The sequence below is a fragment of the Oncorhynchus keta genome, chromosome 10 (assembly GCF_023373465.1).
Source record: "Oncorhynchus keta strain PuntledgeMale-10-30-2019 chromosome 10, Oket_V2, whole genome shotgun sequence".
Lineage (NCBI taxonomy): Eukaryota > Metazoa > Chordata > Actinopteri > Salmoniformes > Salmonidae > Oncorhynchus > Oncorhynchus keta.
This window is the reverse complement of record NC_068430.1, coordinates 45,967,808-45,992,376: the sequence shown is the minus strand read 5'-3', so window position 1 is coordinate 45,992,376 and position 24,569 is coordinate 45,967,808. Positions and strand designations below refer to the sequence as shown.

General features: G+C 42.0%; 1 protein-coding gene across 1 annotated transcript; it reads right to left on the bottom strand.

Annotated features, from left to right (window-relative positions):
- On the bottom strand, nt 1–23,339 carry LOC118388840 (DENN domain-containing protein 2D-like). Its single transcript, XM_052527171.1, has 14 exons — nt 22,927–23,339; nt 18,285–18,383; nt 16,520–16,665; nt 16,236–16,348; nt 15,453–15,522; nt 15,265–15,342; nt 14,430–14,570; nt 12,333–12,481; nt 12,027–12,198; nt 11,253–11,303; nt 10,882–10,963; nt 7,076–7,315; nt 6,835–6,897; nt 1–714 (listed from the first exon to the last, which is right to left on the bottom strand). The coding sequence occupies exons 2-14, from the start codon at nt 18,373–18,375 to the stop codon at nt 680–682; spliced, it is 1,431 nt and encodes a 476-aa protein (XP_052383131.1). The 5' UTR covers nt 18,376–18,383; nt 22,927–23,339; the 3' UTR covers nt 1–679.
- Between the last annotated feature and the right edge of the window lie 1,230 nt (nt 23,340–24,569).

The window sequence follows — 24,569 nt, the reverse complement described above, 5'->3', positions numbered from 1 at the left end:
TGAGTGTGAGACTTACTTTATTTTTTACACATTTTTACCAAAAAAAAAAACATGGAAATGTCCACTCTACCCAAAAATACAACCAACTAAATCCAGCATTACTGCAAAAATGGAAGAGGCAAGTGGAAGTGGGAAAAGGTAAGGAACTTGGCTGTTTACCCTGCATTAAAGACCAACATTGGTTAAAGACAATTCTGATTTTCAAAAAAGTATATCACTTGTATTTAAGAACGAAAACAAGGGACAACTGTGCCATATACAGTAACAGTCAAAAGTTGACATATCTACTCATTCCAGGATTTCTTTATTTTGACTATTTTCTACATTGTAGAATAGTGAAGACATCAAAATAATAATAATAAATAATCATGTAGTAACAAAAAAGGTTAAACAAATCAAAATATATATTTGAGATTCTTCAAAGTAGCCACCCTTTGCCTTGATTACAGCTTTGCACACTCTTGGCATTCTCTCAACCAGCTTCACCTGGAATGCTTTTCGAACTTTTGCTTTTTCGTCTTGAAGGAGTTCCCACATATGCTGAGCACTTGTTGGCTGCTCTTGCTTTACTCTGAGGTCCAACTATTCCCAAACCATTTCTATTGGGTTGAGGTCAGGTGATTGTGGAGGCCAAGTCATCTGATGCAGCAGTCCATCACTCTCCTTGGTCAAATAGTCCTTACACAGCCTGGTGATGTGTTTTTGGTAATTGTCCTGTTGAAAAACAAAATGATATCCACATTAAGTGCAAACCAGATGGGATGGCATATCGCTGTAGAATGCTGTGGTACCCATGCTGGTTAAGTGTGCCTTGAAATCTAAATAAATCACTGATAGTGTCACCAGCAAAGGACCCCCACACCATCACACCTCCATGCTTCACGCTCTATCGGCAGGACAGAACAGCAGCCTCTGGTAAGACACGGGGTGAAGGCCTATGCATATCTGTAAACAATAGCTGGAGGAAGGAGGAAGTCTCAAGGTTTTGCTCACCTGAGGTAAAGTATCTCATGATAAGCTGTTGACCACACCATCTACCTAGAGTTTATCTGTATTTTTCGTAGCTGTCTACAAACCACCACAGACCGAGGCTGGAACTAAAACCTCACTCAATGAGCTGTATTCCGCTATAAGCAAACAGGAAAACGCTACCAGAGGTGGCGCTCCTAGCGACACCAGGATGCTGCCTTCTAGGCAGAGTCCCTCTGTCCAGTGTCTGTTCTTTTGCTCACCTTAATCTTTTCTTTTTATTGGCCAGTCTGAGATATGGCTTTTTCTTTGCAACTCTGCCTAGAAGGCTAGCATCCCAGAGTCGCCTCTTCACTGTTGACGTTGAGACTGGTGTTTTGCGGGTACTATTTAATGAAGCTGCCAGTTGAGGACTTGTGAGGCGTCTGTTTCTTAAACTACAAACTCTAATGTACTTGTCCTCTTGCTTATTTGTGCACCAGGGCCTCCCACTCCTCTTTCTATTCTGGTTAGCGCCAGTTTCGCTGTTCTGTGAAGGGAGTAGTACACAGCGTTGTACGAGATCTTCAGTTTCTTGGCAATTTCTCAGAACAAGAATAGATTGATGAGTTTCAGAAGAAAGTTCTTTGTTTCTGGCCATTTTGAGCCTGTAATCGAACCCACAAATGCAGATGCTCCAGATACTCAACTAGTCTAAAGTCTAAAGGCCGATTTATTGCTTCTTTAATGAGGACAACAGTTTTCAGCTGTGCTAACATAATTGCAAAAGGGTTTTCTAATGATCAATTTGACTTTTAAAATGGTACACTTAGATTAGCTAACACAACGTGCCATTGAAACACAGGAGTGATTGTTGCTGATAATGGGCATCTGTACGCCTATGTATTCAATTTTTTTTTGTTGCCATTTCCAGCTACAATAGTCATTTACAACATTAACAATGTCAACACTGTTTCTGATCAATTTGATGTTATTTTAGATGGCCAAATTGTTTTAGCTTTTCTTCCAAAAACAAGGACATTTCTAAGTGACCAAACTTTTGAATGGTAGTGTAGGTCCTAGAGGCTTCTAAACAGCTTCTATCCCCAAGCCATAAGACTCCTGAATAGCTGTCACGCCCTGGCCTTAGTTATCTTTGTTTTCTTTATTATTTTGGTTAGGTCAGGGTGTGACATGGGGGATTTATGTGTTTTAGCCTGGTCTAGGGGTTTTGTATGTTTATGGGGTTGTTTCCTTTCTAGGTAGTTTTGTATGTCTATGGTTGCCTAGATTGGTTCTCAATTAGAGGCAGCTGTCTGTCGTTGTCTCTGATTGGGAACCATATTTAGGCAGCCATGTTCTTTGGGTATTTTGTGGGTGATTGTCTTCCGTCTTTGGGTATTTTGTGGGTGATTGTCTTCCGTCTTTGTGTTTATGCACTAAATTGGACTGTTTCGGTTTTCACATTTGTTGTTTTGTATTTTGTAGTGTTCACGCTTATCATCTATATTAAAGATGTTGAACACTAACCACGCTGCATTTTGGTCCTCCTCTCCTTCAGCGGAAGAAAACCATTACAATAGATAATCAAATGGCTACCCAGACTATTTGTATTGCCTCCCCCCTCATGCTGCTGCTACTCTCGGTTATTATCTATGCATAGACACTTTAATAACTACCAACATGTACATAATTACCTCGACACAGGTACCCCCTGTATACAGTCACGCTATTTGCAACGGCTGTTGTTGGTGGAAGAAGAGGAGGTTCCAATGCGCAGCAAGTGTCCATATTGATAATTTATTATCATGAACACAAAATAACGAGACCGAAACAGTCCTGAACGGTGAATACAATAAAACACTGAACAGAAAATAATCACCCACAGCTCAAAGGTGAAACCAGGCTACCTAAGTATGGTTCTCAATCAGGGACAACGATTGACAGCTACCTCTGATTGAGAACCATACCAGACCAAACACAGAAATCCCAAATTATAGAACAAAGAACAGACTGCCCACCCCAACTCACGCCCTGACCATACTAAAACAAAGACGAAACAAAGGAACTAAGGTTAGAACGTGACACTATTGTTATTTACATCTTTAATTATTTGTTATTCTTATCTCTTACTATTTTTTGGGGGGTTTCTTAAAACTGCATTGTTTAAGGGCTTCTAAGTAAACATTTCACTGTAAGGTATTCGTTGTTGTATTCGGCGCATGTGACAAATACAATTTGAAATATATTTTATATTTGAGATTCTTCAAAGTAGCCACCCTTTGCCTTGATGACAGCTCTGCACACTCTTGGCATTCTCTCAACCAGCTTGACCTGGAATGAGTTTTCCAACTCATCCCAAACCCTCTCAATTGGGTTCTGTTGAAAAACAAAATGATAGTCCCACTAAACGCAAACCTGGGTGGGATGGCGTATCGCTGCAGAATGCGGTCGTAGCCATGCTGGTTAAGTGTGCCTTGAATTCTAAATAAATCACAGACAGTGTCACCAGCAAAGCAACTCAACACCATCACACCTCCTTATCCATGCTTCACAGTGGGAACCACACATGCAGAGATCATCCGTTCACCTGCAATGCGTCTCACAAAGACATGGCGGTTGGAACCAAAAATCTCAAATTTGGACTCCTCAGACCAAAAAGGGCAGATTTTCACCGGTCTAATGTCCATTGCTCGTGTTTCTTGGCCCAAGCAAGCCTCTTCTTATTGGTGTCCTGTAGTTGTGGTTACTTTGCAGCAATTCGACCATGACGGCCTGATTCACTCCATCTTCTTTGAACAGTTGATGTTGATATGGGTCAGTTAATAATTTATTTGGGCTGCAATTTCTGAGGCTGATAACTCTAATGAACTTATCCTCTGCAGCAGCGGCAACTCTGGGTCTTCATTTCCTGTGGCAGTCCACATGAGAGCCAGTTTCATCACAGTGCTTGATGGTTTTTGCAAATGCACTTGAAGAAACTTTCAAAGTTCTTGAAATGTTTCAAATTGACTGACCTTCATGTCTTAATGTAATGATGGAATGTTGTTTCTCTTTACTTATTTGAGCTGTTCTTGCCATAATATGGACTTATTTGACCAAATAGTGCTATCTTCTGTATACCATCTCTACCTTGTTACAACACAACTGATGGGCTCAAACGCATTAAGAAGGAAAGAAATTCTACAAATTAAGACATACCTGTTAATTGAAATGCATTCCAGGTGACTACCTCATGAAGCTGGTTGAGTGAAGTGCAAGAGTGTGCAAAGCTGTCACCAAGGCAAAGGGTGGCTACTTTGAAGAATCTCAAATATATATTTTGATTTGTTTAACACTTGTTTGGGTTACTAGATTATTCCGTGTGTGTTATTTCATAGTTTTGATGTATTCACTATTATTATTATCTCTCTCAGAATGACCTTCTTGATCCAAATCAGTCAGGTTTCAAGACTAGTCATTCAACTGAGACTGCTCTTCTCTGTATCACGGAGGCGCTCCGCACCGCTAAAGCTAACTCTCTCTCCTCTGCTCTCATCCTTCTAGACCTATCGGCTGCCTTCGATACTGTGAACCATCAGATCCTCCTCTCCACCCTCTCCGAGTTGGGCATCTCCGGCACGGCCCACGCTTGGATTGCGTCCTACCTGACAGGTCGCTCCTACCAGGTGGCGTGGCGAGAATCTGTCTCCTCACCACGCGCTCTCACCACTGGTGTTCCCCAGGGCTCTGTTCTAGGCCCTCTCCTATTCTCGCTATACACCAAGTCACTTGGCTCTGTTATAACCTCACATGGTCTCTCCTATCATTGCTATGCAGACGACACACAATTAATCTTCTCCTTTCCTCCTTCTGATGACCAGGTGGTGAATCGCATCTCTGCATGTCTGGCAGACATATCAGCGTGGATGACGGATCACCACCTCAAGCTGAACCTCGGCAAGACGGAGCTGCTCTTCCTCCCGGGAAGGACTGCCCGTTCCATGATCTCGCCATCACGGTTGACAACTCCATTGTGTCCTCTTCCCAGAGCGCTAAGAACCTTGGCGTGATCCTGGACAACACCCTGTCGTTCTCAACTAACATCAAGGCGGTGGCCCGTTCCTGTAGGTTCATGCTCTACAACATCCGCAGAGTACGACCCTGCCTCACACAGGAAGCGGCGCAGGTCCTAATCCAGGCACTTGTCATCTCCCGTCTGGATTACTGCAACTTGTTCGCTGGGCTCCCTGCCTGTGCCATTAAACCCCTACAACTCATCCAGAACGCCGCAGCCCGTCTGGTGTTCAACCTTCCCAAGTTCTCTCACGTCACCCCGCTCCTCCGCTCTCTCCACTGGCTTCCAGTTGAAGCTCGCATCCGCTACAAGACCATGGTGCTTGCCTACGGTCAGTACCTCCAGGCTCTGATCAGGCCCTACACCCAAACAAGGGCACTGCGTTCATCCACCTCTGGCCTGCTCGCCTCCCTACCACTGAGGAAGTACAGTTCCCGCTCAGCCCAGTCAAAACTGTTCGCTGCTCTGGCTCCCCAATGGTGGAACACACTCCCTCACGACGCCAGGACAGCGGAGTCAATCACCACCTTCCGGAGACACCTGAAACCCCACCTCTTTAAGGAATACCTAGGATAGGATAAAGTAATCCTTCTCACCCCCCTTAAAAGATTTAGATGCACTATTGTAAAGTGGATGTTCCACTGGATGTCATAAGGTGAATGCACCAATTTGTAAGTCGCTCTGGATAAGAGCGTCTGCTAAATGACTTAAATGTAATGTAAATGTAATTAGATAGTAAAAAATCATGAAATTAATAGGTGTGTTCAAACTTTTAGTGCTATGTATGTATGTATGTATGTATGTATGTATGTATGTATGTATGTATGTATGTATGCATGCATGCAAATATATATTGGGGATTGGAAATGATGCAGACAATTACATTGTTGGAATCTACTTTCTAGCCGCACTATTACATCTGATCTACCCCCCAACAAATCTTATAAAATCCTATACTGTCACCCTCAGCCAGCATCACAAATGTATACTATTTGACATTGTACACAGTGTTATATAATTGTAAAAAATGTATTTATTCCTCGTTTCACTATTTCTATTTGAAATATTTTTTTATTTAATATTTGTATTTCACCTTTATTTAACCAGGTAGGCTAGTTGAGAACAAGTTCTCATTTGCAACTGCGACCTGGCCAAGATAAAGCATAGCCGTGTGAACAGACAACAACACAGAGTTACACATGGAGTAAACAATAAACAAGTCAATAACATAGAAGAAAAAAAGAAAAATTATTTATATACATTGTGTGCAAAATGAGGTAGGCAATAAATAGGCATGAGGAGTGAATAATTACAATTTAGCAGATTAACACTGGAGTGATAAATGATCAGATGAAAATGTGCAGGTAGAGATACTGGTTTGCAAAAGAGCAGAAAAGTAAGTAAAATAAAAACAGTATGGGGATGAGGTAGGTAAATTGGGTGGGCTATATACCGATGGACTATGTACAGCTGCAGTGATCAGGTTAGCTGCTCAGATAGCAGATGTTTAAAGTTGGTGAGGGAGATAAAAGTCTCCAACTTCAGAGATTTTTGCAATTCGTTCCAGTCGCAGGCAGCAGAGAACTGGAAGGAAAGGCGGCCAAATTAGGTTTTGGCTTAGGGATGATCAGTGAGATACACCTGCTGGAGCGCGTGCTACGGGTGGGTGTTGCCATCGTGACCAGTGAACTGATTTAACTCTGTATCGTTGAAAAAGGACACGTAAGCATTTCACTGTTGGTCTATACCTGTTGTTTTAAGAAGCATGTGACAAATAAGTTGTTTATTTTGTCTGAAGATGCCTACATTTACACCACAAGCCCTCTCACCTCTCATTGCTTTCTCTTTCTTCTTACTCTCTTGGTACTCCGCAATTTTTTTGTGGAAGAATCCTTAATTTAAAAAAACAAACAAGACAGGTGAAAAGCAAATTAATCATTGCTAGGTGGGTAAGTGAATATACATCTATGAAAAATGTTTTTAAAGTTACCCACACATCTATCTTTGGAAGTACAAAGTTATATTGTATTCTACTACATTCTTTTCTGTCAGATAGTGATGCGGTCAGACCTTCCTGTGTGGGCCGTCTCTCCACTTCCTGTATGAAGATGTCAAACATCTGTGTCTGGATAAAACGCTTGACAAAATGTTGGCTGGCCTTGTGCTCGGAGGCCTTGCAGAAGCTCTTCTTCTGGAACACCCCGGGCTGCCTACCGCTGCTGCCTTTGACATGGGAGGAGAAGTGACCCACCGTCTTCACAAAGAAGGAGAGGAAGGCCTCCGAGACCACCTTGTTTAACTCCTCTGAGGCTAAACACAAAACACAGAGTGAAGACAATACAGACGTTTCAGTCAGGATGCTGAGGATGTGTCTATAAAAACACATGTTGGAAGTCCTCCGACAACACGCCTCTTGTTCTGAGGCTGGACAAAACACAGTGTGAACAGAAGATTCAGTCAGTTTTAAAGTATTGTCTGCTATAAGACATCCTATGATGCTGACACAATCATAGGTTGGAAAGCAGAAGACAACTGTATGGCAACCACAAAACATGGTGAAAGTGTATGTGGAGCTTGGGTCTGTTTGTATGAGAGCGTAGGGGTTGAGGAGTAGCATCTGTGTCTGGATACAACCTGGTATCAGAGCATTTCGTATTATTCTGTTCGTAAATACCGTATACTCCATTTAGAATGATATGTTACGTTTCGTATGGTATGTATTAATTTGAGGATGTCCATCACCCATTTCGTATGATGTTACCCATTACAATTTGTATTATATGTTACAAATTTGCCATATGTACGAATTTGTAAAAAGTATTATATGTTACGAATTCCTGCTAGGTGGCTAACGTTAGCTAGGTGGCTAATGTTAGCTAGGTGGCTAACGTTAGCTAGGCTAGGGGTTAGGGTTAAGTTTAGGTGAAGGGTGAGCTAACATGAGCTAAGTAGTTCCAAAGTAGCTAAAGAGTTATTAAAAAAATACTAATTAGCTAAAGTTGTCCATGATGAGATTGAACTCGCAACTTTTGGGTTACTAGAAGTTCGCCCGTCCAACCACCCTCCTTTCATTTTTGCCTTAAGTAACCATCCGTCCTCTGAAACCATACCAAATGTAACATTTCAAACTAAAGAGTGGCACGGATTTACATACAGAATAACACAAAATGCTCTGAGACCAGGTTGCTGGATCAACTTAGGCATTGCAGTACTAGAGGTCGACCGATTAATTGGAATGGCCGATTAATTAGGGCCGATTTCCAAGTTTTCATAACAATCGTAAATCTATTTTTGGACACCGATTTGGCCGATTTTTTAATTTTTTCCTTTTTTTTTTACACCTTTATTTAACTAGGCAAGTCAGTTAAGAACACATTCTTATTTTCAATGACGGCCTAGGAACGGTGGGTTAACTGCCTTGTTCAGGGGCAGAACGACAGATTTTTACCTTGTAAGATCTTGTAAGATCGGGGATTCAATCTTGCAACTAGTCCAACGCTCTAACCACCTGCCTCTTACGCGAATGCAGTAAGAAGCCAAGGTAAGTTGCTAGCTAGCATTAAACTTATCTTATAAAAAAACAAATCAATCATAATCACTAGTTAACTACACATGGTTGATGATATTACTAGTTTATCTAGCGCGTTCTGCGTTGCATATAATCGATGCGTTGCGCATTCACGAAACAGGACTGTCGTTGTTCCAAAGTGTACCTAACCATAAACATCAATGCCTTTCTTAAAATCAATACACAAGTATATATTTTTAAACCTGCATATTTAGTTAATATTGCGTGCTAACATGAATTTCTTTTAACTAGGAAAATTGTGTCACTTCTCTTGCAACAGAGTCAGGGTATATGCAGCAGTTTGGGCCGCCTGGCTCGTTGCGAACTGTGTGAAGACTATTTCTTCCTAACAAAGACAGCCAACTTCACCAAACGGGGGATGATTTAACAAAAGTGCATTAGCAAATTAACAATCGTTGCACGAATGTACCTAACCATAAACATCAATGCCTTTCTTAAAATCAATAAACAGAAGTATATATTTTTAAACCTGCATATTTAGCTAAAAGAAATCCAGGTTAGCAGGAAATATTAACCAGGTGAAATTGTGTCACTTCTCTTGCCTTCATTGCCTAGATTGCACGCAGTCAGGGTATATGCAACAGTTTTGGCCGCCTGGCTCGTTGCGAACTCATTTGGCAGAATTTTACGTAATTATGATGTAACAATGTGCAATGTAACAGGAATATTTAGACTTATGGATGCCACCCGTTAGATAAAATACGGAACGGTTCCGTATTTCACTGAAAGAATAAACGTTTTGTTTTCGAGATGATAGTTTCCGGATTCGACCATATTAATGACCTACGGCTCTTATTTCTGTGTGTTATTATGTTATAATTAAGTCTTTTATGATTTGATAAAGCAGTCTGACTGAGCAATGGTAGGCACCAGCAGGTTCGTAAGCATTCATTCAAACAGCACTTTCGTGCGTTTTGCCAGCAGCTCTTCGCAATGCTTCAAGCATCGCACTGTTTATGACTTCAAGCCTATCAACTCCCGAGATTAGGCTGGTGTAACCGATGTGAAATGGCTCGCTAGTTTTTTTTTTTTTTTACCTTTATTTAACTAGGCAAGTCAGTTAAGAACAAATTCTTATTTTCAATGACGGCCTAGGAACAGTGGGTTAACTACCTGTTCAGGGGCAGAACGACAGATTTGTCAGCTCAGGGATTTGAACTTGCAACCTTCCGGTTACTAGTCCAACGCTCTAACCACTAGGCTACCCTGCCAGATTATTGGGTTCAAATACACATTTAGAGTTCTGAACAGCCATCCACAACAACCATAATCCGTAAAGCGCAAATAGCTAAACCAGAGAATAGCAGTGTGATTCACAACAATGCGCTATGTAGATATCAATAATAAGTGATATCCGTATCGCCATAGACGACACCACTGCTCTCATCCTTACCTCCAAGCATTTTTGGATGACATCAGTCGCAACATTGGAAGACATAGCTTGGACTGTAGCCCACAAAAGCCTATTCCTGCTCTTTTCTAGCGATCCATCATACACATTTGGTGTGTCATCATAGTGGTCTCTGACTTGTGGTCAGACATGCTCAGGTGGAACAAAAATTTTTTTTCAGTGCTGATTTGAATGTCATTGAGAAAACAGAAGTGTCAAAGATGAAAGATTACTCCCCCCCCCCACAAACATCCTTTCTGAATTTAAAAAGGAATCTAGTTTTTCCAAAGAATCTGTAATCTGATTACAATATTATTTCTGGTACCGTAACTGATTAGTTACCGTCTTTCTGTAATCCCTTACAAATCCATTACTCCAACCAACCCTGTGCGAGATATGTATATTTCTATTACAGCAATCATGAAGCCCATTTCGTTGCACATCCATATTCTTTTTCACTCATTCTTCACAGAGGACCTCAGTTCTATTATTGGGTTTGTATGGACCGTGACGCTAACTTATATGGTTCGATCTGTCAGTCTTAGCTGAAATCAAATTAAAGTCTGAGTCACTCTTTATTTAAGGGCTCGATAGTGTTTGCCAGCTGAGAGTACTTGTGAACCAAGCGCAAACCGATTCTACCTGTAGCACGGAAATGTCGGCAGTCAGAGGTCAACAGCGCACTGAACGATTGGTAGACGAACGGGAGATCCTTATTTGGTGTGACCTGTGAGACCCTTAACTGTTTACTGGAACCTCTTAAAAAGCCATTTCAGCCCAATAAACAAGAGTGAAATCCCTGCATGTGTTGATAGTACAAATTCCCTCAGATTGTGTTTGGCCCTAGTCATCAGGTATCTACGTCGTAATAACAAAATGGAGGACGGGTCCACTCACTGGAGTTGTCTCTTCTGCAACACAAGGCCTGGAGAAGCTCCTCCTGTAGTTTCTCTGGTAGGATGGTGCTCTCGTCTCCTATCTGTGCCAGAGAGAGAGGATGCACACACAGACAGGAACCTGAGAGGTTGTTGTCAGACCAGCGGTAATGTTTAGGTATTTCTGAGAACACACACACATTTGGCCAGAGAGAGAGAAAAACATTGAATAGAACTGGTCTGAACTGCACAGACACACACACACACACACACACAATACAAAATGAGAATCATGTGGGGAGGAGTGATACTAGTTTACTGATATGATTGTGTTATGATTATTTCTGTATGTTTGTTTCTGAACCCGAGGGGGGAAATACGTGCAATACTTACACAGGTTATGAAGGTTCTCTCTGCTCCTTCTGTCAGATCTACAATGAGCATCTGTTTGTAAGACAGAATAACACACATTAAGACATATCTGCATGTGTGGGGAGAGAGAGAGGACACACACACAAATAAATAGACAAACATAAATCTTCAGCGAGTGTGTATTTTCCATAGACTGTAATCGTGTTAGTAGTTGCTTAACTAGTGTCACTGGATAGCTTCCATCTGCAGCCTGTAACACAGTGTAGAGGCCAGAATGCCTTAACCCAAACACACCAGTAAACAGATAGTAAAACAAATGATTGTTCACGGCACTCAACAACTGCCCTTAAAAAGGCATACTTCAGCATCTACTTCCCCAGAGTCAGATGAACCCACGGATAACATTTTTATATCTCTGCGTGTAGTTTGAAGGAAGTAGCTAGCGTTAGCACAATGATTGGAAGGTTATGGTAACTGCTAGCATGCTAGTAGATTCCATAGATTTCCAGTCACTGTGCTAACTTTGGTTAGCATTGGCTCACGAAACAACCTCTAAATTTGTTCATATTAGACATAAAAATGGTATTAATGAGTTCCTCTGACTCTGGGGAGGTAGATAAAGGGTTTCATTGCCAAAATCCCAAAGCATCCCTTGAAACTTATTGGGAAAAATAAAAATGGCAATTCTGGCTTTTTTCCCCAACAAACAACTCATCATCACAGTGTTTTCTTTAAGCTGATATATACACAAACACATTATTCTGCTCTGCCAGACACAGAACACCACACACTCACATCGCTCTGGTCGGTGACATCATCCAGTTTGCTCCTTTGGACACCAAGTAGGTAGGGAGTGGGTGCCATGACGACATCAATCAGCACTGAGGGAACGATGGAGATGAAGGTGTGTTGCCATGTGAACGGGTAGAGCAGCGCCGCAACTGCATGCAGCACCTGAGACAGGGTACTGTAGGAGGGGAAGCAGGTACAAACCTCACACCCATTCAACATGCAGACAACAGGCCTGCCCATGTCACAGACAACCCAGGCTCAGTGATGTCCTTTTTGGGGTTAGGATTAGGGTAGGGGTTAGGGTTGTACCTGAGTTCTTCAGCCATGAAGATGATTCGTCGTTCAAGCACGGTGGACGCAAACACCTTCAGCACCTCCTCATTTGTGAGACAGTGGAACAGTGTCCGGAAATCCACATGCTCCAACCATGAGTCCAACGGCCTCGTCAAACTGATGATCTGGAGACGCACAGGGCAGGGGCAGAGCGACAGCAGGTCTTCAGTGTGTGTATACATTTGTGTGTTTGTATCTTAGTGCCGTAATCTAGGATGAAGGTCCTGATCCTAACGCTTTACCTGAAGCTCTCCCACACTCTGTTTGTGCCATTGTGTGTGTGCACATGTGCTAGGGTGTGTGTGTCAAGGCAATTATAGTAAACTAAAACGAATCATGAAAAAACAATTTAGTCAAAATCAGGGGGGTAAAAATCAAATGGGGTTGTGATGGAAAATGTTCTGTTTGTGCTTTTCTAATAACCAATTTCTGTGTTCATGCAAGTGACTGACTATCAGTATCTGCAATTTAATGAAAAAATCTAATTTTCAAGGTCTCAGCTTTGGAGAGAAGAAGCCTTGTGAGGTATTGGTCTGTCACATGCATGAACCTAACTTTAATGATGAATGATGACTAAGCTAAATCATGCCTTTGTAACATGCCTGTAAACAGTATATAAGAGATCTAACAAGACTACCCCAATAGAGCTCCTGACAGACGTGTACTATGGTGCATCACATTTGTTGGAACCTCTCCAGTTAAATTAACAGTTAAGATCTACTTCCAAGTGTCCCTGTGTATAATTTTTTTTCTAATGGGGTTTTCAACCTTCTGAATCTGGCAGGTCACATTGAGACTGATTTTAGATCATTAAAAAAAAAGGTAGACGGTTGCCATGAGCAACGCCACAGATATTGGGTGTGTTAGGGTGGTAAAGGTTAAAGCAGCAGACTGTATGCAAAAGTCAAGGAGTGAAATTGGAGGAGGTGCATCGGCGATCCCCGAAAGTCAGACACTAATGTGGTTTTCCAACAGCCAGGCTCAGATCAACATGGTAGTGTTGCCATCGTCTTTAGAAATGTCGAAATAAACATGTATCTAACCCCTATATCACACATGCTGTACTGACATGATATAATGTGCATTGTAAAATAAATGAATGAGAGCCTTAAATATCACATTTATTTGTATGTATCCATAAATTGCGGCAAATTGGCTCCTGTTTCAATCATGTCTTTGTTCGCGTGGGTCAAACAAAAACATCCTAATGACTGGTTGATAATACAGCCTCCCACAATGCAGGCGATGGCTTCAGGATGACATTAGTGAAGAGCAACTGCAGAAACCTATAGTTGACCGCAGTCAAACCTTCCAACCTACTGTTAACTTTGTGCATCTACATCATCTCACTGAGTCTACCTTTAAACCTAACCTATGACCTGACCCGTCACTATGTATTACTGCTACCAAGTGGCAAGAAGTGACATTAAAAAACACAAACTATACAACACATAAATGTCTCCCAGCCTCCCAGGCACAGGAGGTTGGTGGCACCTTAAATTGGGGAGGAGGGGCTCATGGGAATGGCTGGAGCAAAACCAGTGGAATGGCATCACATGGTTTGATGCCATTCCATTTGCTCCCTTCCAGCCATTATTATGAGCCGTCCTGCCCTCAACAACATCCACTGCTCCCAGGCATTTGCTACTTTCTGTCACTAACACTAAACAATTGAAATGTTTTTATAAAACTTTAAATAAATTAAATCTAGTAAAGGGGATCTGAAAACTATCTTAAAACTAATAGAAATAAAAACAAATATAAAAAACATTTTAACAACCTTGGTGTGTGTGTGTGTGTGTGTGTGTGTGTGTGTGTGTGTGTGTGTGTGTGTGTGTGTGTGTGTGTGTGTGTGTGTGAACCAAAGCCTGGTTCCTCTCTAGGTTTCTTCCTAGGTTTTGGCGTTTCTAGGGAGTTTTTCCTAGCCACCGTGCTTCTACACCTGCATTGCTTTCTGTTTGGGGTTTTAGGCCGGGTTTCTGTACAGCACTTTGAGACATCAGCTGATGTACGAAAGGCTATATAAATAAATTGGATTTGAATTTAATTTGTGTGTGTATCGATACTCCATACCTCTGTTCCAGACTCTGGAATGAAGCTCTTGATCTTGACAGTGTTTCCAGGAGCGGGGAACGGCGCCTCCCTCAGGCTTTGCATGAATGGATAGATCATCGCCATAGAGATCTGTCGGCGCTTCTCCACCTCATCAAAGATCTGAAGCACACATAGATATAGAATTATAAATCACCATTAAAACCATAGTAGCGCTCTGTTGCGGGAAGACAGGCCTCCATATTAAGCATACCATTTAGAATGTACCATCAGGTTTAAGTGTATTGCAAATCAGACTTATGATCGATGCTTCATATTACTCATCTAGCTGATAAGGTTGTCATCTAAGTTTGTTTGTGTGTGTGTGTGTGTGTGTGTGTGTGTGTGTGTGTGTGTGTGTGTGTGTGTGTGTGTGTAGATGAGTGTCTCTCAGGTTGTAAAGTTATAAGTAGTTTATCATAAACAGACTATCGGGTACCTTTGGAGCCTAATAAAGTAGGGAAATCATATCTCCCTGTGTCTGAGCAAAAGGTTAAAAGGGCAAAACAAAAAACAGCCGGTTTATCTTCCTCTCACGCACGCACACACGCACACAGACACACACACACACACACTTCTGTGCTGTGCACCCAAGTAGACGCACTCAGATGCCCACATAAATACACAGACAAACTGCTGACAACTAATAGACTCCTTACCTGCCTCAGCAAAGATAATCTACTGTAAGGATTAGAAGACATCCTCGCGGAATGAGACCATCAGTTCAACACACTCAGTGTCTGTGTATGTGTGCGAGTGTGTGTGCATGCGTCTGCAAATGCATGTGTGTGTGTGTTACATTGGCCACCACGCTCACCTTAGAAAAGAGTCCAAAGCAGGCCACCCGGCTGATGATGCAGTAGGCCTCCGGAGCCCGCGCCCCTTTGCCATGGGGCTGTAAGAAAACAGTCAACGACATCATGTTCATGAGAAACAAGAAAACACAATACCAGAGATTATTCTCATGTCCTATCATAAGAATCACACCATGGATGATCTATTTACCAGTAACCTCCTGCAGTAGCCATTCCTCCTACTGCCGTCAACCTCCGTCAGAACAAAGGAGAAGGTCTCACTGCAGAAAGAGAGAGCATAGCGAGAGAGGGAGGGAGAAACAGATTAGCAAAGTGAACCTGCATCTACTCTATCAACATGTGTTATATCCATCTTCAACCAAAACTGTTTTCCAAAAGAGAACGTAGGATAAAGAAAAACGAGACCACACAGAACAAAGGTCTCTTCCCTCCCTATCTTATAGTGGACGGTTCCTGCTTCCCTATCGAACATCCTGCTAGTCAGTGGAGCCAGACAGGAAAGCAAGGAAATGGAGAGAGAAGAGAGGTAAGAACAGATTGTAGCGTTAATGACAGTAGGTAACCTGGAGACTGATTTGCATTGGTGTCCAGGTGGAGGAACAGAATCATAGAGGAAGCACTGACTGGCTTAAAGAAGGGATCCATTGTAATGAAAATAATATGGCCATTTCTTCTGGCTGTACAAAATAGTCTCTCCTCTCTATTCAAACCTGTTCTCTGGCAGATGAATAGAATAGACAGAGATGCATCTGCTTTCTGGGTCAAAGTGAAGTTGTTTGCAAGATATGATGCTTTGCAGTTTGCAAACTTTGCACACGAACAACACATACATACACAGATATATTTTCAGCCAAGTGTGACTCTGAACGTGAGAGAAAACAATCAGTAAGGGGGGCAGAAACAAAGAGACGAGCACAGAGAAAGAGAGATGAGGACAGTGACAGGTGGAGAGAATATGAGAGGTGGCACGTACCTGGGGTATTCAGTGAGGGGGGCCCAGTTGACCCCCTCTGGGAAACAGAAAAGGAGGATGGCTTTCAGGGACTTCTCTTCTTCCTCTCTCTGTGAGAGCTCCATATTAGCAAGCTACAACACACACACATTTTAGAGTGTTGCTCACTATGTGTGTGTGTGTGTGTGTGTGTGTGTGTGTGTGTGTGTGTGTGTGTGTGTGTGTGTGTGTGTGTGTGTGTGTGTGTGTGTGTGTGTGTGTGTGTGTGTGTGTGTGTGTGTGAATTAAGTCAGTGTCGGTCTGACCTTGGGAAACTGATATGTGATCTGGGGTTCATACGTCCCTTGCCCCCTCTTCTTCCCTAAGCTGACCACCACCAGGTACTCAAAGAAAGAGGTCACCGCGGGGGCTGGGGCAGTAGGCTGAGGCAGGGTCAAATCCCTATCACTCCCTAAAACACAGACAGAGAGGGACAGTCAACTAACTGTGGCTTGGAATGGTGGTTCTCATAAATGGTCTAGGAGGACCATGAAATAGTTTTCGTTCCAAACTCCACATGGCTTGGAACAGAATAATTTTATTTTGGTATTCTGCTAGTCCAGTAGGCCAAAGTAATTTGCTATATATCATGCATTGATGACCATGGAAGATGTGAGTGAATATTTAAGTTAGGATTCAGCGCTATACTAGTTTAGGAGGATGCCTATACAATGATTTATAGATTAAAACAAAATACTTAAGGCCTCCCGAGTGGCACAGCAGCCTAACCAGAGCACAGCAGCCGGCGTCACTACAGACTCAAATTCGATCCCAGGTTCTGTCATTACCGGCCGTGACCGGGAGTCCCATAGGGCGGCGCACAATTGGCCCAGCAACGTCCGGGTCAGGAGATGGTTTGGCCGGAGGGACTTTACTTGGCTCATCGCACTCTAGCAACTCCTTGTGGTGGGCCGGGCACCTGCAGGCTGACTCGGTCGTCAGTTGAACGGTGTTTCCTTCGACACATTGGTGCAGCTGGCTTACGGGATTAAACGAGCAGGTGTTAAGAAGCGCAGTCTGGCGGGTCATGTTTCGGAGGACGCATGATTCGATCTTCACCTCTCTCTCGAGCCCGTTGGGGAGTTGCAGCAATGAAACAAGATCATATTCACAAAATTGGGAGAAAAAGGAGGGAAACATGTTTATTTTAATTTTATAAAAATAACACTCCAAAGGAAGCTAAAGAGCTAAGAGGAACAGTGTGTAAACCAACAGAAACCACAAGAGGAGAAACAAACACAGAGAAAGGATAGCAGGAAGTGCCACTGACAACGGCATCAGTCTTACATAAAGGTGGTTTTGGCCTGTGGGGTAGAAGATGCCAGTGAAAGCCTGAGAATGAGGATTTGTTCAAAAGACAATGTGACAATTCCCCTTGTTACTTGTTACCCACCAGTGACCAGTGACAGTTGTGTGACAGTTCAGGTATGACTATGCTACTAGCAAATACTTCTGCTAGTCTACCATGTGATCACCATGGTAACACCAGTTAAGCCCCAATACAACCAGTAAGCTAGATGGTCACCGACATAACGGTGTCCCTGATGACTTGCCATAGCAGATGATATGCACTGTCAAATACCAGGAGCTGTGTCTTTTTTTAATACTAAACCATGTCTAAAAGGACATTATAGAAAATATCCAGCAGGGTCCAGCTTATCCTGGCTACCTCTCTTAAAAGACCATCTGAATTCCTCCCATATCTCCAGGATTAGTCTAAGTGAATTTCTGGAGGGAGAAAAATGTGTGTTTATAAGGAGGTGTCGTTTTGTGTTTTAGGAATCCAATGTGTTTGCCCGGAGTGAGAGCGAACAAAGCAGTCAAGGCTAAATCTTTGTGTCTGCTTGACAGGCGTGTTTAGCTCATGATCACGATGATACATGCTTGCCTCTTACTGTATGTTGGTGTAGAGATTTGTGATGAACCTTTCCCAATGATGTCTAATGTATGTCCTATACACCCTTTGGCTCAGTTCCATTTCACCAAAAGGCCCAAAATGGAATGGGCCCACTTCGAAAGAAAAACACTCACGGTCTCTGTGGAATTTATCCTGGAGGGTTGAAAACATGGAACTGAGCCGTTTCATTGGCCCATAGTCCCCAGCATCAACCTCATTGGACATCTTGGCACCTGTTGAGGAAGGAAGAGAGGCGAGTAATAAAGTGGATGAGAGGATATAAAGTACCACGTTAGCATTGTGGAAACCCCCAGGATTTCCCACACAGCTTCTTACACTTATCCAGATGTTTACGATTAGAAATTGCCTTAATAAAGAAAGTAAGGAAATAAGGTCTTGTCGTGAGTAATAGTAGGAAAAATGACCCTCACTTTCACTTTTACTTCCCCCCCCTTTGAGCTCAGACAATAGTTGGAGGTTAAAAGGTCGACATGAGGCAAAGTGACCAATCAGTCATTAAGAATGTGTCATCTCCTGTTGATGCCCTCTACAGACTGGAGGTATCACTCCTTGTGAAGACGTTTTAAAGGAGAAAATAGTCACTGACATTTTTATTTAGAAATACAAGAGGTGAATGAGACAAAGGGAGAGAAAGACTGAAGTACTGTACAGTACTGTACAAAAAATATGTTGAGAGAGAGCGAGAGGGAAAAAAAGGAACTTGAAAACGAGGTAAGAAAGACTGGTTGAACTACTGCTTAGACAAGTGTTGAATGATGGCGCACAGCACAACACACTTGCCACTTGTTCAGGCTCTAAATGACCTCTGAACCACAAGCCCTCTAATCAATTAAGCCAGCACAAAAATGTATTTCAGAGACTTAAAGGCACACACTACCAGTCAAAGGTTTGGACAAACCTACGCATTTAAGTTTTTAAAATATATTTTCTAATAGTGAAGACATCAAGACTATGCAATAACACATATGGAATCATGTAGTAACCATGATTGGTTATGAAATCAAAATATATTTTATATTTGAGATTCTGTCATCTTGCCTTGATGACAGCTTTGCACACTCTTGGCATCCTCTCAACCAGATTCATGAGGTAGTCACCTGGAATGCATTTCAATTAACAGGTGTGCCTTGTTAAAAGTTCATTTGTGGAATACAGAAGAAAGCAATATTTGTCCCCAGTCCACCTGGCCGTACTGCTGCTCCAGTTTCAACTGTTCTGCCTGCGGCTATGGAATCCTGACCTCTTCACCGGACGTGCTACCTGTCCCAGACCTGCTGTTTTCAACTCTCAAGAGACAGCAGGAGTGGTAGAGATACTTTTAATGATCGGCTATGAAAAGCTAACTGACATTTACTCCTGAGGTGCTGACTTGCTGCACCCTCGACAACTACTGTGATTATTATTATTTGACCATGCTGGTCATTTATGAACATTTGAACATCTTGGCCATGTTCTGTTTTAATCTCCACCCGGCACAGCCAGAAGAGGACTGGCCACCCCTCATAGCCTGGTTCCTCTCTAGGTTTCTTCCTAGGTTTTGGCCTTTCTAGGGAGTTTTTCCTAGCCCCAGTGCTTCTACACCGGCATTGCTTGCTGTTTGGGGTTTTAGGCTGAGTTTCTGTACAGCACTTTGAGATATCAGCTGATGTACGAAGGGCTATATAAATACATTTGATTTGCTTTAAAATACCAAGTCCATATTATGGCAAGAACAGCTCAAATAAGCAAAGAGAAACAACAGTCCGTCATTACTTTAAGACATGGTCAGTCAATGCGGAACATTTCAAGAACTTTGAAAGTTTCTTTAAGTGGAGTTGCAAAACCCATCAAGTGCTATGATGAAACTAGCTCCAAAGAGGATGGCCACGGGAAAGGAAAATCCAGAGTTACCTCTGCTGCAGAGGATGATTCACTAGAGTTCAATGCACCTCAGATTGCAGCCCAAATGCATCAGAGTTCAAGTCACAGACGGATCTCAACATCAACTGTTCAGAGAAGACTGACAGGCCTTCATGGTCGAATTGCTGTAAAGAAACCACTACTAAAAGGACACCAATAAGAAGAGACTTGCTTGGGCCACGAAACACGAGCAATGGAAATCTGTCCTTTGGTCTGATGAGTTGAAATGTGAGATTTTTGGTTCCAACCGCAGTGTCTTTGTGAGATGTAAAATAGGTGAACAGATGATCTCTGCATGTGTAGTTCCCACCGTGAAGCATGGAGGAAGAGGTGTGATGGTGTGAAGGTGCTTTGCTGGTGACACTGTCAGTGATTTATTCAGAATTTAAGGCACACTTAACCAGCATGGCTACGACCGCATTCTGCAGCGATACTCCATCCCATCCAGGTTTGCGCATAGCAGGACTATCATTTTGTTTTTCAACAGGACCCAATTGAGAGGGTTTGGGGATAGTTGGACCGCAGAGGGAATGAAAAGCAGCCAACAAGTGCTCAGCATATGTGGGAACTCCTTCAAGACTGTTGGAAAAGCATTCCTCAGGAAGCTGGTTGAGAGATTGCACACTCTAGGCAAAGCTGATTTCAAGGCAAAGGGATCTAAAAGGGATCTAAAATGTATTTTGATTTGTTTAACACTTTTTTGGTTACTACATGCTTCCATGTGTTATGTCATAGTTTTGACATCATTATTATTCTGCAAATAGTAAAAATATATATATATAAAATAAAAGTTTGGCTGGTCATGTTTTGGAGGACGCATAACACGACCTTCACCTCTCCCGAGCCCGTTGGGGAGATGCAGCGATGAAACAAGATCGTAATCACAAAATTGGGAGAAAAAGCTGTGAATCCTACTGTTATTCTTAGACATTGTTTTATTGACGTGATCAAATAACACAAGCATAGACAGGCCAAGAGACCAAGAGTGTGCAAAGCTGTCATCAAGGCTGTCAGAGACCAAGAGTGTGCAAAGCTGTCATCAAGGCTGTCATCAAGGCTACTTTGAAGAATCTCAAATATAAAATATATTTAGATTTGTTTAACACATTTTTGGTTACTACATGTGTTATTTCATAGTTTTGATGTCTTCACTATTATTCTACAATGTAGAAAATAGTCAAAATAAAAACCCTTGAATGAGTAAGTGTGTCCAAACGTTTTTAAAAAGCTCAGTACAGTCCTGTACAGTAAAATATAGTTCATTACAGGACATAGTATAGCACACTGAGTTGAGCACACTATAATGTACTGTACTCTACTAAACTACTTTACTGTAATGTCCAAACTTGTCAAATATAAAACATTTATGATTGGTTCAGAATTGGTCCGGTCCAAACAAATTTGGTCTTGTTTGGAGGCAGAGCTCATTAGAATCATAGCCAGTGTGTAGAATAATACCCACATATGCAAAGGAGGATATTGCATATTTCTACAGTTGTGTACCTATTTAGGATACATCCCCATGAAGAGAATGACATTCATATACATAATTATGCATTTCAATGTAGCACAGTTCAGGGATCCATGATGAAATTCCATTACCGCAATTCTGTTACCGGGTGTCAATCTACTTCACTGTAGTTCAATAACAAAAAGGATATGTTTTCAAACTCAAGATGTCATGTCATAGCTGACACCCCACCCCATTCTTTCGGCAGACATCTTTGAATCTGAATTCAGAGCAGATATTTAAGACTTCTTGGGAAAACATTGCTTCAAAAACGGAGGGAGATTTTCCCGAAATTCTGTTACCAAACATGCATCTGCACAGTTCTTCCAGTAAAATGTGTTTTGTAAATGTCTGTGTCAATTGTTAAAAGTAGTCCTTCTGCCTTCTGCATGGAGTTGTGTGTTAAACTTTGAAATCAATGTTTTCTTTGGCACACTTTTTTTCAGTGAAAAAAATCTGAGTTTCGGCCCATTTTCTTTACCGTGGAATAGCCCAGATGTTCCCCTGCTGCCGCCAGATGGCGCAAATGACAGACGAAGTTAAGATAACGGCGCCATCTGGCATCAACAGGGCTTGCCAGTATGTATGCTAGATAGTTGGCAAAACACCATTAAAATGTTTGTCCATATTTTCTTCCATTTTGAAAACTAGCTAGCATACAGAACAACTTCCTACAAAATGTGTCCTACCTCGTCCGAATACAGTGACTAACAGAACACATACCATCCCCTGCAAACAGGCGTGTGGGGAAAAAGTTTTTGAAATGTACCATCCAATCAAATCTTGCAGCTGGTAGACAGACGACCATTTAAACGGTTTTTGCAATACGACAACGAAGTGATTTTGGCAGTATTGCAACAATACTAGCCCATACGTAATTGCCAACAGTTGGAGTATTGCTGAGTACAGAAAATATAGGCCTATGGAGTACCACAGTATGAGTCATAATACCCATAAAAACTACATTTTCGAATTGAAGCATGAATAGAGGTGAATAAATTGATGTGACCTTTACAAGAGAGATTTAAGTGGTTATCAAAACGTCACGCCAGGTTAAGCCTACACAAAACAAATTCCCTATGGCGAAAACGATTGGAACTATTTCCCGTTTCATGGGTATTGTGACACATCACCGGTGGGGCTTTATAGCCCATTATAACTAATCATTTGTACTGAAATGGATAATCCATATAAACTGATGTGAAAAGGTGTCGCCTATCTGTGTTTAAGAATGCTCATAGCCTTCTGGAATTCATCGGGATATCAAAAGAAGAAGAAACCTTAAGTATACAACAATTACAGCAAGAAAAACGGAAACAACAGTAATATCAATAGCAAATACTCACTTTTCGCAGAATCTTTCAATAAGTAACCTAAACTCCCCTAAACATTTTAGTTGCTCTTCAATGTAGCTCTTCTTCCAAACCAAACTCACAAGCAACCTCGCAGCCCGTCGTTCAGTTGCCAACTGGAAAAGAGCGGGTGGCACAAGTAATCGATTTCCTGGAACCGTTTCTATTCCACCTCAGTGGAAGATGTGCCGCATTCTGCGGGTGAATCGGAGGGACACTGGTGGAAGACAGCTAGACTCTACTCTCTTTATCTTCCAGAAACTAGATTAGTTACTTTGGTTGCCGGAGTCGCGTGAGTTGCCTGTTAGGTATATTTATTGAAAAAAACAGAACCAAGTATAGGTTATCTAGGCGACAATCAAATTTATTTTACAGACACCATCACTTACGTCAGGTGCTTGGCCAAAGGGGAGGGGACTGACGCGCTCTTTTCCTTTGGTCCTGGAAGCCTATTGTCTTATATTTGCCATCCCTTCTTGCAGTCTTTGAATATGATGAGAAGGTATGGGCCTAATATTGATATTGGTGCCATGACTGATTTCTCATGTATGTTCTCATATTACTTTACATGCATATAGCAGTCAACAAGTAGCCTAGGCTATGTTTCTCATGTTCCTGGCTGACTTTTTTTGTGTTCAGGTCTCCCTCCAACCATCATTTTCTAGTCATGCTAATGGGTCAAAGACTGTAAATTAATATCATAGCAGCAAGGGCGAATAGGGTCATCTTGAGACTTTTTAGAGCAATTGTTCCCTCTGGTGGAAAATATGAGGATATATGATAGGTATGCAGGTTACTGTGAGCCTGTCCAATTACACAAATCAGTGGTGTAAAGTACTTTACTTTACCATTTATATTTTTGACAACTTTTACTTGTACTTCACTACATTCTAAATAAAATACTGTACTTTTTACTCCATACATTTTCCCTGACAACCAAAGGTACTTGTTACTCTTGAATACATCTTCCACTGCCATCTGTACTATTGGCCAATGTGCAATCACTGGAAAATAAAATGGAGGATCTACGATTATGAATATCCTACCAACGGGACATTAAAAACTGTAATATCTTGTGTTTCACTGAGTTGTGGCTGAACGATGCCACGGATACTATAGAGCTGGCTGGGTATTCCATGCAGCATCGGCAGGACAGAGAAGCTATGTCTGGTAAGTCGGTGGGCGGGGGTGTGTGTCTATTTGTAAATAATAGCTGGTGTGTGATTTCTAATATTAAAGAATTCTCGAGGTATTGCTCGCCTGCGGTAGAGTGCCTCATGATAAGCTGTAGACCACACTATCGACCAAGAGAGTTCTCGTTTAAATTATTTGTAGCCATCTATTTACTACCACAAACCAATGCTGGCACTAAGATCGCACTCAACAAGCTGTATAAGGCCATAAGCAAACAAGAAAATGCTCATCCAGAAGCGGCGCTCCTAGTTGCCGGAGACTTTAATGCAGGCAAACTTAAATCCATTTTACCTCATTTCTACCAGCATGTCACATGTGCAACCAGAGGGGAATAACTCTCGACCACCTTTACTCCACAAACAAAGATGCATACAAAGCTCTCCCTCACCCTCAATTTGGCAAATCTGACCATAATTATATCCTCCTGATTCCTGCTTACAAGC

Coding starts and splice junctions, on each gene's coding strand:
- LOC118388840 (XM_052527171.1), bottom strand. CDS start 18,375: ATGTCCAATGAGGTTGATGCTGGGGACTATGGGCCAATGAAACGGCTC. Junction 16,666..18,284: donor GGATAAATTCCACAGAGACC/GTGAGTGTTTTT, acceptor TCTGTGTTTTAG/GGAGTGATAGGGATTTGACC. Junction 11,304..12,026: donor ATGTCACCGACCAGAGCGAT/GTGAGTGTGTGG, acceptor TCTTACAAACAG/ATGCTCATTGTAGATCTGAC.